Source organism: Maniola jurtina, chromosome 10 (genome assembly GCF_905333055.1).
Source record: "Maniola jurtina chromosome 10, ilManJurt1.1, whole genome shotgun sequence".
Classification (NCBI taxonomy): Eukaryota; Metazoa; Arthropoda; class Insecta; order Lepidoptera; family Nymphalidae; genus Maniola; species Maniola jurtina.
In genome coordinates, this window is record NC_060038.1 from 10,785,920 (window position 1) to 10,801,670 (window position 15,751).

A 15,751-nucleotide genomic window follows, 5' to 3' on the forward strand; every position below is an offset into this window, starting at 1 on the left:
TCTGTCTGTGGCATCGTAGCTCCTAAACTAATGAACCGATTTTAATGTAGTTTTTTTTGTTTGAAAGGTGGCTTGATTGAGAGTGTTCTTAGCTATAATCGAAGAAAATTGGTGCAGCTCTTTTTTAGTTTTCTTATAGAGGTTTTTGTCGGGGTTTTTTTAAATTTGAGTTATTGATATAAGTAATAGTTTGCTGCTGAGAAAGGCAAAGTGAACAACTGTCGTACAATACCGCACAGTGTGTTATAAAAGTTTCAATAAATAATCACAAATGCATATAAGGTTTAAAATTGTTTCAAGGGAAATTAATTTTTGCAATTAGTTTTTGTATGGGACTAACACGAAAGATACCCTGAGTGGTTAAGACATCGGTCTCCTATTCAAGGGGTTGAGGGGCCTCTATCTTTTCGGGGTAATGTGTGTGTGTGTGTGTTTTTAACAATTAAATATCGCATGCTTTAACAGAGAAGGAAATCATCGTGAGTAAACCTGCATGCCTGAAAGTTCTCTTATAATATATGTGTGTGAAGTCTGCAAAGCCGCACTTGGCCAGTGTCAGTGGGCCACGGTCAAACTCTTTTCATTCTGAGAGACCTGGCCGGCGACAGGTTGGTGATGATGATGAATACGACAGATGGTTCCTCACATTTCACATTACACTGGCTCGCACGGCAGCTCCATAAGTAAAATTTTTGGTTGGTGTAGACAGACGTGCCTCGCGATTTTTCTGCCAAGATAAATTACGCCCTAACTATACTCTACGCCGCATAAGGCAGGTGCTTGAGCCCGTACGATTATTGTGAAGTCACCCTATTTGTTGCATGTTTATTTAATAAAGTTCAAATCACTAATTGCTCTCATATCGAGTTGATTATCGCGTCAGATATCTATAGATTCTGCTTACGCATAATTAAATTTAAAATTGCTCCATAATATAGATAAGCCAAGTAGGCGACCTACTTAATCTTGTATTATATTTGCTGTATAGGACATGTTTTATTTTTGTAGGTAACTTCCTATGTATACGGATATGTGTATACGGATATGTGTATTGGAAAAGTTAGAAACGACAAAATTGTGTTATAAATCTAGTAAATTAATATTGTGACGATCACCAGGAGGCTGTAGTTTGCAGCTAACAACAGTACCTTAGTTTCAACTAGAGTACCTTAAATTCAGCCAGTTACAACAATTGAGATTGTAATGATGATGTAGCTTTTCCGGTATCGATCAGCAGAATGCATTTTCATAATGATCTTGTATACAACGGCGACGTGAAAGTTTATTGGTTAGTATCAGTAGTCCACACGAGTATATTTTATTTGTATAGCAATATATGTTAGGTCAAACTGAATGATTGACTGATTCATATATTACAAACGCTTACTGAGTGCTGCATGCTTAAGATGACTAAGAAATCCGGGTAATCACAGAAAGGGTTCATTGAATTATTGAGACTATGCCTGTTTTTTAGGTATTTTGAAGTGCATGCCGTAAGTAAGAACGATTTATTTAAAGTACATAACAAATAGGTATCTCACATAGCACTGGCATTCGTACGGGTGTGTAATCGATCGTTAAGACATTCTACAACCATAAAATACTTTGACTATAATTAAGGCTTTGAAAGATTGCTATAATTTATTATATTATAGCTTATCAGATTTAATTAAAATATACAGGATTAGTTAAAATATTTGAAATGACACCAATATATTTAAATTGTATTGTTGAATTAGGTATTTTAAAATTAAAAATATGGGCAACAAATAACGAATTAAATCAACCAGTTGTGACACTATTTCGTATGTATATAATGAAAGTCTAATATTCATGTTAATTAAATAAATCTCTGTCTCAATTAAAATGTTAGTTTCATTTTATAAGGGTTTTTACATGTCGAATAGGATCCTCGTTAGTCGTTTTTTTCGTTAGTTTGGAAGTCGTTAGTCGAAATTAAGAAGGGATTGCTTCCTCGTTTCTAATTTGAACCTCCAAGACGTGGTACGCTCTTCCGGCACCATCTATTCCCTTCACTTTTAATATAAGGAGTTATTTTCAAATCAACTGACAAAAGTCAAATGACTCCAGGAAGCGTCAGGCGCCTCCATGACTCTCTGTGAAAGTCTTTAAAGCATATCTACCTGCTTGTATTAAATGAATAATAATATGAGCCTTGAATGTCCTAACACGTGTTAATTGTTTTACAAGTCATCTGAGCTTAATGACTTCATGAAACTAGGTCAGTTTTGTAACTAACGATGTGTTATTGAATTTTTTGTATAAATAGCTCTAAGGCCATACATCTACTTTCGCCAATTCTAATTAATTGTAGCTAAGTATACATAAATAATGTTTTATAAAGTCATTTTTTTTAAACTGGAATGGGAAAAATCCTGAAAATATTCTTTGTTTTCTAATAAGCGGAATTTGTAATTTGTAACATTATTGGTAAGTAAGTAACTTGGTTATTGGTTTTTACCTACTAAATCAGTCCTACAAGTTGAAATAATATAAATAATAGTCAAAAATATTTATAGGTGAAGTTTCTATATAAGTAAGTAAGGGTATTTCTTGGTTATCTATATAAAAGTTTATTTTAAAGTTTTCACAACTGACTTAGTCTTTTGGTCTACCTAAGTGTCTACCTACATAACATGGGTAAGTATGAAAAACGCGCAAAATTAATTATTGAATCTAATTGCACGTAAAGACTGCGTTTAATTCTTTTAACAAATGCTATAGTTATGCTTATAAGGGTTCATTGCGTATTGATTTGTTGATGATTTAATTATATAATATGTACTTTAAAAAATCTAATTGAGCAAATAGTTGAATAACGTTTAAGGCGTGGAATGTTCGTTAGCTTATTGATTTCATAATTAATGATAGCCAGGAGCTACAAAGATTGCGACAGGCTTGATAAGACAAACCGACGCTTAAGAGCCTAATATACGAGTATATCGACCTCGGTCTACTTGCGTTCGTGTACGAGTCATTTGAATTAACCCGCCTCAGAATGTAGTTTTTTAACGAACGTGGCCGTTCACTTAGGCACATTGAAAGCGCAAAGGTATTTAGGTCTTTTGTCTTTAATAATACAAAATAACCCAAAATATATAAAGTAAAAACTAAGTGAAGAGTTAAGTATAAATATTTATGTGTCTGGAAAGTAAGAAAACCGACGTATACCTAAAAGTTGTGTAAATTGAAATTTAAATCGCCCCCGGTTGTAATAATAATAACAATAATGAATATGAAGTCCAGTGGGACGGTCGGTTCGACGTTATTGATGTTATAAGATAAATTTTAAGTAGTTTGGAGTGTTTAAAATCTGCATCAGTAGGGTTAATCATATACCAATAGCGAACCCAATTCATTCGAAGGTTGCTAAATGGTTGAAAATAATCACCTGGTTTTATTACTTTTTTGTGTCGTATAATCATGTCAGTATAACACGCCATAAACGAGACGGAGCTCTAAAAAGCAACTATTTGTAAAACATATCATCGAATTATGTTTTACTAGATGACGCCCGCGACTCTGTCCGCGTGGATTTAGGTTTTTCAAAAATCCCGTAAGAGCTCTTTGATTTCCCAGGGTAAAAAGGTGTCTAATATGTCAGTTTCCGGATTGTAAGCTATATCTGTACCTTTCATATAAATCAGTTAAACAGATGGGCCTCCTGGGAACTCTGATTTTCCGGGAGAAAAAGTAGCCTATGTCCTTCCCCGGGATATGTAAGCTTACTCTGTACTTTATCAAAATCATTTAAACTGTTGGGCAGTGTAAAGGTAGCAGACAGACAGACAGACCTACTTTCGCATTTATGACATTAAGTATGGATATGGATTGGCAAATGATATTACATAGTAAGTATATAATAAGATCACCTAAATCTCTCTACTTACACGTCCTTATAACCTATACTTAGCGTGGGATTATCTATTCTACTCGTATACATAGACTGAATGTGTTACTACGTTTAATATATCCACCTTTGTACTTTCTCTTGAAATGTTCTCAATGACGGAGAAACCCGCATGGAATGGCATTGATATCCAGCAAAAAGTTTATGACTTATAAGCACAAATGCGGATTACTACTTTGTTTTTAGAGATACTTTCTGATTATTGTTATTTATTTAACCATATCTCACTACACATATTATAAATGAGATAATGTGTTTGTCAGTTGGTTTGTCCTTCAACCACGCCGGAATGGAGATCAATTGACATGATTTTTTGCATAGATTTTTAAAGTCCTGGAGAATGACATAGCTACTTTTTATCCAGGAAAATCGAAGAGTTCCCGCTGGATTTAAAAAACCTAAATCCACGCGGATGAAGTTGCGGACATCAGCTAGTTTAACTATACGGTAATAGCTAATAGGAATAGGTATGACTCATATTATTGTCGATTGGCTAAGTTGAAATGTTGGTTCGTTGTTTCATTTGCCGTAGAGAGTGCATTGTGCTGTGTTGGCACTCCTAATTGAAAGTTGTAGGTAGTCGAATAACATGTTTTGATTCTGACAAAACTGGAAGTTGCAACTATAACAGTCTCAGAATCTTATGTATGTAGTGCAAGAGCTCGTTTTTTGTAAGTGCTTTTTAATGAAGCTCTACATAATATTCGTACAGAATCATGTCTGGTCAATGTACAAAAGTTTTGAAAAGATGGTACCAGCTTTGAGCCTACTGGAACCTATGAAAACTATCTATCTATAGATATTAAAAAATGAGAATCTGTTAAGCTGACACATCAATGTACCTATCTACAGCTCGAACTGCCGGGTTTATTAACATGTCAGGTCTCTCTATTACCACAGAATACTAAGGTTGAAATCTATAGAGCGCACTTTTACTTTGCTTAGACTTAAGTTTCAGTTAAAACGAGACAGATTTATGCCAGCGGTATAACGCTGTCCTGTTTTAACAGCGTCTTAAGTCTAATCGAAGTGCGCTCTATAGATCTCAGCCTTATTGTTACCTACTGTGTAAAGAAGCGACACTAACTTCCTTCGCCAATTTATAAGTCGTTCGAAACGTAATGGTATGGCTACTGGTACTGCTGCACTGGCATCACTCGGTTCTCACCTTATCGCCCGAAAAAGAAGGACCAACTGATGTTACTTACGTATAGCGTTTTCCTTGTCCCACTCAATAGTCTTCAGTCAGACCTCAGTCATTACCCACACACACAAAAATCGTGTGCGGACATACCGGTGCTTCGGTAGTAGTAACAGGTAATCAAATCAGTTCGCTTGTACCTATATAGAGCGTTGGGGACGTGCTAATTCATAGACCCCACTAAGAAAGAATTACGAGAATATCTATTGGGATCCATAAATCTTAAAGAAGGTACGAAAATAAAGACGCGGAAAAAATCTCTAGTTTAGTGTGTGAACACTATAACAAAAAACAGTTCCATTTTATTATTGCGGGACCTCAAAACTTTGTTATATTAATAGCCGTTAACTAGTTAATTCAGTAGGTAATTAAAGATATATCATAGTGATGAATCTCCGAAACTGGAGCGTAGACATTTCCTACATTTAGCAGCTTTTTGCATAACCATTATTTGCTCAACGAAGTTAGCGAATTAGGTAGGTACCTACTTGATGACATCACGTGTACTCGGGCATTGTTCAGATAGCCACAATAAAATGTGAGATAGCTCCGAAATGGGCGGCGTGGGACAATGCTCTTGCACAACTGTAGTTCTATAACCGAGCAAAGATATTCAGACCAAAGAAATTGTCGAAAAATCCAAATCCATACTAATATTGTAAATGCGAAAGTTTGTCTGTCTGCTGGTGCTGCACGGCTTATCCCAGGGAAGGACATAGGCTAATTTTATCCCGGAAAGTCCCATGGGATTTTTAGAGTTCAGTACCTCAAAAGGAAAAACGGAACCCTTATAGGATCACTTTGTTGTCCATCTATCTGTTTGTCTGTCTGTCTGTCCGTCTGTCCGTCTAGCCGTCTATCGTGTCTGTTAAGAAAACCTATCGGGTACTTCCCATTGACTTAGAATCATGTTTGGCAGGTAGGTAGGTCTTGTAGCATAAGTAAAAGAAAACAGCTGATAACCGTGAATTTAACAAATTATAATATTTTCATGAACAAATAATAATTAGTATTTTCAATTTTCAAAGTAAGATAACTACACCAAGTGGGGTATCATATTATGAAAGGTGAATTCTAAAACAGATTTTTATTAAATTTTATGCATAAATGTTTTTGATTTACCGTGCGAAATGTCGGAAAAAATACCCGAGGTGGGAACCTTAGGTGCGCGAGTCTGACTCGCACTTGGCCGGTTTTTTGAAAAAAACTAAAACTTACGCGGTTGAAGTCACGGGCATCATCTAGCACTCTAAACTTTCGAGTAAGTTGATATAGTTTGTTAGTTTAAAAGTTCTAAAGTAATAAAAATGTAAATATTAAGTTATCTTTAATTTGTTTTAGAAAATAAATCTCTATTATTTATGATTTTATGACGACTTTAAAATATTTTTAATTTGTTTTCGCAAATCTACCTTAAGGTTTCAATATTCATGATTATTTTATTAATATTAAATAATTGATTTATAAAAACAACTTTTACCGTACAGAAAAGGAAGGCTATACCAACTGATACCAACCAACGACCGATAAAATTAACAAATAGTCTATAAGTACAAAAAAACGGTGATTATCTAAAATCGGATAAAATTCGGTCTCAAACAAATTGTGGTATAGATACTTAATTTATAATTTCTGCATTAAATAGGCGGACCGAGGCCTCAATAAGCGTTTTATCAATAGAGAAGGACGTGAGAAGGACTATACCTTGGCGGATAACATTAGAAATGAGGAAGCAAAATATTTCGTGCGCATTGATGGAGCTTTCATTACGTAAAAGCTTCGCGGACCCTTGTGTTTTGATGACAAGGCAAAGACTGTGTGGTTCCTTGATCGTCACATTCAAGCAACCGGATAGAAACGCAACTCTAAATATCGACTGATTGGATTTAATGATGATATTATGAAAATCAAATTATTTTACTGTTTTATTTAGTGATATTTATGTTGGGGACAAGAATTGATATTCGTTGTTAAGTACAAATAGTAACAATAAAAAGTCACGTGTGTAACAATAAAAAGTCAAGTGCATAATATTGAGACGTCGTATACGCCAGAATAATGCGAGTTAAACTTGGTTTCTACCACAAACATCGACAAATTGATAATATGAAGATTAAGATAATATAGAAAGGAAGTATATCTTACCTTAAAACACAGTTTTTCACACGTGCAAACACAAAACACCACGCAAAACTATCTATTAATTATAATGAAATGATAAACGGTCTGTAGCTATTGCTATTAAAGTTTGTGCAAGTTTGAAATATTTACATACGTAGGCGGATTGTTTGCTCATAGTTAAATAACTGTGAGAGTTGTTTGAAAATTAATAACCCAATTAAATAACAGTAACAAGTATTGAAATTTCGCACTTTACGTGCCAAAAATGGAAATGACTTGGATTTAAATAATGCCTAAATTATTAATTATTATTAAACCAGTAAAGTCGATAACGCAATCTTGATTAGTTCACAAAACTGTACAGTTCACAAAACTAGTTTCTAAAAGTTCTGTTTGCTTTTTGCCAAGACTGTGGTATTTGACATTCAAATTCAAAAATAATAATATGTATTTTATGTAGTCCAATTTGTGACTGAATGATGAATCAAAACTCTACCACCCTGTTTGGAAAACATATCTATTTACTATGCTTAATATGCAGTATATATACCTAGATATTGTAACATTCAATCTTCAGAAAAAAGAGCAAGTTTTTTGCCAACTCTTCTCAATAGAATCAGCACTCCGAACCGGTGATAGACAAATCATAAGTGGCACAAGTTTTCCTGATGATATGATAAAATAAAACTAGATACTTAAATTAAATTTCAAAACATTCCAATTATGTGTCTTAATAATTTACTTTTATATCATCACCGATTTCAAATGAAACTTACTTTGGTCAAAATACAAACAAAACATCAATGTACAAATTCATTATAAGTACGAGTAACTACCACTTGTCAAGGAAAATGGTAGCGTCCAAATTTACGTCAACAGTTTGCTTTTTGTTATATTTTTATTGGTCCATTTTCTGCAATCGCTTTAGCAAGAGAATATTTAAATTGTGAAACAGTAACGTACTAATAAGCAAGAACGTCGATGTTATGCAAGATGAACCCAGCGCGGGTCGAGACTTAAGAACCTTTTGTTATGCTTGTCTTTCCCTCTGAGCACTTAAGCAGTTCCAAACATGAGCAAGATTGTCTCTCGTAAAATGGAAGTGAAGCAGTTTTGCTTTTGGTAATCTTGTAGACTGAGAGACCACAAAAATAGTCTAATGTAATATTAACCACTGAGAATTATAACAATTGTATAACACGTTATTATAGTATGTTTAACAATTTATTTTAGTTTTTACTGAACATAAAAACTTAGTTATATCGTTTAAACAATCGTGAATCGGATTCACAACAGCCTACTATTGAAATGTAAGCTATATTAATGATAATAATATTTTTTTTTATTTTTAGGCTATTTTTATGTTTTTTGTCCGTCACAAAAATTATAATAATCTATTTAATTAATATTTATCATTTTTAAAACTTGTGAAATATTTACTACCTGTTTAAAAATATTATTGTGACTGTGTATTTAAAGTAAATCAATCATCTTCAGTATACCTACTACTGTGGGTGGTTCTCATAAAACAAAACAATATTTTGGCATCATATTTCTCATTGCTGTGGGTTATACCTCTTCCATTAATCGCATAATGATAGGGATTATAATAATAATTAATGGAGGTAAGTATAGGCCCATATTCCATACAAAATACGAATAAGTCAGTATTCAAAAAGCCTCATAATTGATTCGACTTGGTGTAAATATAAACAGTTATAGTCGGTCTCTTTGACTAACATGATGACCGAGAAGCGATAGAGCGACTATTACATTCAAAATTGAGATCTGAGTACAATTTTGGCGTCCGTATCAAGTTTCTCGCGCAGGCTTGGAATATTTGTGGCTTAAAAGTAAAAGTATTACGTAAACTTCAACGCCGCAATTAGGTACCTACTTCGACTTTAACCTTCCTTAATTCGATGCCGTGAGAATTTAGCCTTCGAGCACTACATGGTATTATTTATCAATGGTCTGCGGAACTGACGCAATTGTCAGCGGGTCTTGTTGCTAGCATTAGACTAGACGCGGTTTATACAGATGTCGTAAAAACTACATGATTAGTATCTACACTCTACAGACGAGGTTTTTATAGAAGTCGCGATGGCTGATACGTGGCATGGGGAGGTACCTGGTAGGAGTACGGGTAGGGCTCCTGTAAACTTGCGAAACTCTAGAGATAGACCAAAACCGAATTTCCGGAAATAAAGCCCCACGCTTAACAGGGCTCTCTCCGTCACTCGTTTCATACAATCGTAGTTCCAATTTCATTTGAATATTAAGCAACCAAAGTCCATGAAATTTTGCAGATATATTCTAGAAACTAATATCTGTGTCTGTGGTGTTTTAGATTTTTTTTTAAATTTGTAGTTTTAAAATTACAGGAGCTCAAAGATTTGTCTGAAATTTTTTAAGACCGCGTAACTTTGAAACCGAATATTTTAACAGAAATCTGGAAAACCACAGACATAGATATTAGTTTCTAGAATATGTCTGCAAAATTTCATGGACTTTGGTTGCTTAATATTCAAATGAAATTGGAACTACGATTGTATGAAACGAGTGACGGAGAGAGCCCTGTTAACTAACGCGGTATGGATGAAACATAATATTAAGTCAAGCGTTTCTATAGACGGCGCCGTATACTAGTTGCATAAGATTTAATTTTGTTTATGGAAAATGTATAACGTGGTAAACCAAATATTTATTACGGTTTTTGAATACTGTCACATCACATACGATAATGCGATGACTCGGCATAAAATTAAAGTAATCACGATTGCGTCAGAGATTACGAAAAGCTTACGAAATTTCTTGTAATCAAAATCAATTTATTCAATCAGGCTTTTCGGTTACGAATGTGTGATATCTTGATTCTTATTAAAGTAAGACGTAATAACTGATGTCTAAATTAAATAATTTAAATATTATAATGATGCTCGCGTGGATTTAGTTTTTTCTAAGCCCCGTGGCAACTTTTTGATTTCCCGGAATAAAAAGTATTAAGTAACTAAGTTTATGTAAGCCCCATCATAATCTAATAATAATAATAAATAAAATAAATCAATAAAAAAATACAAACAAAATAAATTTATTTTATATAAATCATGAATAATAAAGTACAAACAAAAATTAAATTAACAATAATATAATAATACTCTTAACGAAATAAGACTTATGGATACGAACAAACTTATAGCATCCTTAGATACTGGACGGGCAAGTACCTAGATATATTATATTTACAATGGAAATACTTTATGTGACTTAGACTTCTTCATGGTAGACTATTTATTCATTGGAATAGTACTTATTCGCACATAGATACACTATTTCAAAATCCTGCGCCAGCGGTCAGTATAATATCGATCCGGTTTGATTCAAACGGAATTCCTGAAGTAAGTAGTATGAAATTGGACCGAACTGCGAACGTGGGCCTTTTTCTTAACCACAGCTGCAGTTGATTTTATATCCTCTAAATTGTTTCGTGCAGATTTCTTAAGCTATCCTTACACGGGAGAAATCGGATCGCAGCATCAACGAATGTGTTTTTGACTTGCTTCTACGCACTAAGCACTAGAGAGCTGTGCTTAGTGCGCGGGACTGCAATTACTTATAGGTACATGACATAATATTTTTTCTTAAAAAAGCAACTGATCCACATGGTTTCTTGTTGGTTGTTCTCAGTAGAACCAGTCATCTAATTCATTTGACGATTCAGAAGGACTTGTAAAAGTCTATTTGAAAATCTTTCTATTTCTATCCCACCAATACGTAGCTATCCCAAATTCAAACTTGCACGTTGTATGTGTCCAAACCTTTAATTATCCTTGTACCTCTGATCCAGTAAATAAACTTAGGTATTAAATATTCGTTGATAAACCTGGTTCGGTAATAATGCTAACAAAAAGCGAAATTAATTGTTAGTATACGTTGTCTGAACATGGCTATTGCAATCTGCGTGTGTTATTTATAATAGTGTTCCTAACGCCCACGTTGTTCAAGTAATTTTGTAATGTTGCTGAGTTATTCAATTATGAGATATTTCATTATCGTAGAATAAACGTAGTTTATGATAAGTGAATTAGTTTGGACAGCCATTACTAATTACTAGATGATGCCTGTGACTTCTTCCACGTGATTTTTTTTAAATCATTTGGGAACTCAGGGTATATAAGCTATCTCCATTGAAAACAGCCAAATCGGCTAGGTCATTATATCACTATTTTTCCAAGGAAAAGAACCCTTGGTGCTTGGAAGAACTCGCACTTGGCAGGTTTATAAACTTGCACAGCTCAATTTTGTTAAACAGCTCATAAAGATGTGGAGAGTGACATAGGTTAACCCATTATAGCCTGAATTATTTTAAGGTCTCAGAATTGAGTTTTTCTTTGATATGTTGTTCTTATGTACCCTCTTAGTCATATCTGATCAATAGAATTTTGGTTCAAGCCTTACTTCTGGAAATAACCATGGATGCCGCCTGGCACCGCTAGGCTAATATCTTGTCTTTTCAAAATGTCTCATAAATTCCTTTTAACTGATTGTTCCCTAAATATTTTAACACAATTTGATAAAAATTATTAAGGGATATAGTCTTTTATATTTTAAGGTTAAAAATTGATTAAAAGTTCCAGTATATTATATGAACATTTATATTTATTTCCATGAAATTACGTATTGTTTGTGTGAAACTGTAGGTTGCAGGCCGCACAGAGCCCCACGTTGCATTTATTGAACTGCAGCCTAGTCTGACTATGGCAAGACTCTAACCCACACTTGCGTCGTGACCCACCGGGTACCAATAAATGATTCCTGCCGTCATAACGTATGCTGTCAGAGACTCGATTGCCAGTTCTGGATGTTTTGGAAGCTGATGGACGGCCAGCACCTCGTGGCTCAGATCTAGATGCCAGTACCACTTCACATCTAGCATTGAGTTGCCGACCTGTGAGATTATTTATGAAACCACCCTCATCTTCGTCGGCCGAATCTTCGTCAAATAGGATTGCAGGGTCTGGAGGTTCAATATAAAGCAACTGAGGCTCGAGTTCGTCGTCTTCTTCAAGTATGGCAAGTGCCTCATGTAATGTACAACCCCTGTTGAAACAAAAATGCCATTACACATGGTAACACATAAAGATACATAATTTAGATTTGTAGTATACATAATATGAAAAGACACGATAACGACCTAGCGGTTCCGTACGGCACCCGTATCTTTTAACATGTTAAAAACAAAAAAGTAAAACAATATACAACAGTTTTATTGTATGAGCAAGTCAATGAAAGGCTTGGCATCAAGTTTAAATGCTTAAAAGTATTACATTACTCAAAATAATTTAAAATATGGTCCACTTACTTGAACACTGCATCCATTATTGGCAGATATTTTACAACACTGATTTACCGACGCTCGTACAGGTCACAAAAAGCGTATGGGTCAAAACAAACTAAATGAAGTGATTTCTACCTCTCTCAAGCATGGCATAAACAACAAACCACTTGATTTTACTTCTTATTACAAGAGCAGGGCGCAAAAAACTAAACATATGAAATTGGGTGTCAAGTGGCACCGCTAGGCTATAATGGGTTAAGTACTTCTTATCCCGAAAATCAAAGATTCCAGTGTGATTTCTAAAAACTAAATCCACGTGGATGAAGTCGCGGACGTCAATTAATAGTGCAATAAAACGAAATGTGATAGAGGAAACATGACCATTTATACACACAATTAAAAATATATAAAATACCTTACAATACGTACGCTGTATTAGGTACTTAATAGGAAAATATTTTACGGCAATAAATTCAAGCAAAAACTGATCGAAGTAAAACTATTGCGAAATGACAGATTACCTTTAAAGCTTAACGAACTTTAAAATAGTATTGTTTTAATTAAAAAATAGCGCGAATTATCAAGTTAAATACCTTGGCAGTTACTTATTACGTCTAAATGATTTTTATTTGGACTAGCTCTAAGGTTGTGCTAGCAATGTTAATTTACCAGTACCAGTATGTGACCGATACCACAAAGTAAGGATATGATATTACATACAGAGGTTCAACGAAACCGTCTAAGTAGATACCGTGGGGCTCCACTGCGCGAATGTTTCGAGTTTGGGCACGTTAGACAAAGATAATTGCGGCTAAAGCCAGGCAACCTTGCTGTAATCATTTTATCACTTAAAAAATAAGCTTATCTAAAAACAGGTCGGTACCTGCAGATTCAAGTAGCTGGATCTTAGACTAATTTTCTTTGATGCGGGCCAAACTGCCGCCTCAACACGAATGTTTGGCAAATGTTTTGTGAATATCAAATTATACACCGGCCCCATCAACGAATGTTTGCCGAATGTTCGCCAGTGGAGCCACACCAATAGAGCAATCGTGCGGTGCCTAATTAGTGTGGGACGAAGAAGCGACCTGGGCTTACTAGTTTTAGGGCCCTGTGCTGAATGTCTTCGTGTTCGTCATTTATCATGAAATCCAAGGCGTCGGACTACTGTATGTCTTTTCATACAGTGTTGATACCAATAAGAGTGTCACAAAAAATATACCTACAAGTCTGGGTCTCGAAACCAGAGACATATAAGGATGTGCATTTCAAATATGGTACATGTCCCAACGCCTCTATTCGTACAGGCCTGGCACTAAATTATATGTTCTATTTTACGACAAACTATAAATATCGATTTGTTCTATTGAAGCCATCATTACATGAATAAACATTAATAGGCGTTTGAAACCTTAAAAGTTCTTCACCTAAACGCGTACCTATAGCTACCCTGGTAAGTATGTACCTACATATTATTATATTGATTCGATCTTTCGAAGTATCATATAGTAATTTTAATGTAGATCATAACGATGTGTAGGTAGTTAGGTAGTTAGAGGTATGATCGCCTTAGATTAAATGTCTCAAATTTAATTTCAGCAATAAACCTGTCAGCATTCTTTCTTTGTGTCTACGACCTCAAGCTACTTTTTGCTGTGTGGTTGCGTTATTTACTTGTCAACAAGTTGTCGATAGAGTGATTCTCGTCATACCTAGTTATCTCCAAATCACAGTTGAGCAATTTAGAGCAACATAGCAACATGTGTTCAATTGAATTTGCCTTAACTCGACCTTGACAATAATGAAGAGCCTAGATTTAAAATATTGTTCTGCTGAATGTTACAACGCTAAATTGAGAGTTAACATGCTGAGTTAAAAATATTGGTCATCATAAAAAGTTTGTTGTGACTTACCACCAAATTAGTTGGTTAGTAGACTACCTAAGTTTTAGGATAGCAAAACTCGAAACAAAAAGGTAAAGTCAATCTTAATCATCACGTATTAGTACGTATATACCTTCCTGTTATGGTTTTTGTTTCTACTGTAGTTTCTACTAAAATAATAATATTATCATGAGTTGCAGTTTATTGGCAACCATTCTTCAATTTTTGAAGCACGCTCGATCGAAGATGTCAAAAGGTGCGTACGCCAATATTTATGTACCTACTCTGAGTCGCTACTACACATTATGTGCCGCACAAACAAACGTACAACTTTGTCTTCACTTTTTAAAAGACCATTGTATGGGCTTTGCCAATCTGGAGTATTCACACTAATATTATAAAGGTGAAAGTTTGTATGTGTGTGTGTGTGTGTATGTTTGTTACTCCTTCACGCAAAAACTACTGGACGGATTTGGCTGTTTGGAATGGAGATAGATAATATCCAGGATTAGCACATAGGCTATTTTTTATCCCGGAAAATCAAAGAGTTCCCACGGGATTTCAAAAACCTAAATCCAAGCGGACGAAGTCACTGGCATCATCTAGTATTATAATAATACCTTTGTTTACGAATAGCTAATCCCATTCCTCCAAGTCACCTCTGTCACTTTTCGTTAGAAGCATTTCGATATTTATTAAGACATCCACCGAATGTGTAACATGTGTTAGGCGTTACGAACACTTGTCTTAATAGCAACACATTACAGTAAGATAGATGTGCAAAGATGTTACGAAGTGATAGAGCGCTTGATGAAGGGCAACCTCGCTGGTGGGAGTTATGAAAAGTGGATCATGAAGCTCGCAGTCATGTGACTGCGAAGGCCGGCCGCTCTAGCAGGGATGCCAGGCCATTCTATTTGCGAATTTAAAATGCCATATCACACTATCACACTAATATTATAAAGGCGAAAGTTTGTATGTGTGTGTGTGTGTGTGTGTGTGTGTGTGTGTGTGTGTGGGTATGTTTGTTACTCCTTCACGTAAAAACTACGGGACGGATTTGGCTGAAATTTGGAATGGAGATAGATAATATCCTGGATTAGCACATAGGCTACTTTTTATCCCGGAAAATCAAAGAGTTCCCACGGGATTTCGAAAAACCTAAATCCACGCGGGCGAAGTCGCGGGCATCGGCTAGTATTATTATACTTCGTTACATAATCCTACTAACATTATAAACGCGAGATGTAGTTTGTTACACTTTCACGCAAAAACTA

General features: G+C 34.9%; 1 protein-coding gene across 1 annotated transcript; it reads right to left on the reverse strand.

Annotated features, from left to right (window-relative positions):
* Window positions 1–11,894: 11,894 nt before the first annotated feature.
* On the reverse strand, window positions 11,895–12,847 carry LOC123868711 (piggyBac transposable element-derived protein 3-like). Its single transcript, XM_045911274.1, has 2 exons — window positions 12,616–12,847; window positions 11,895–12,353 (listed from the first exon to the last, which is right to left on the reverse strand). Exons 1-2 carry the CDS (start codon window positions 12,630–12,632, stop codon window positions 11,927–11,929), a joined length of 444 nt encoding a protein of 147 aa, XP_045767230.1. The 5' UTR covers window positions 12,633–12,847; the 3' UTR covers window positions 11,895–11,926.
* Window positions 12,848–15,751: the final 2,904 nt, after the last annotated feature.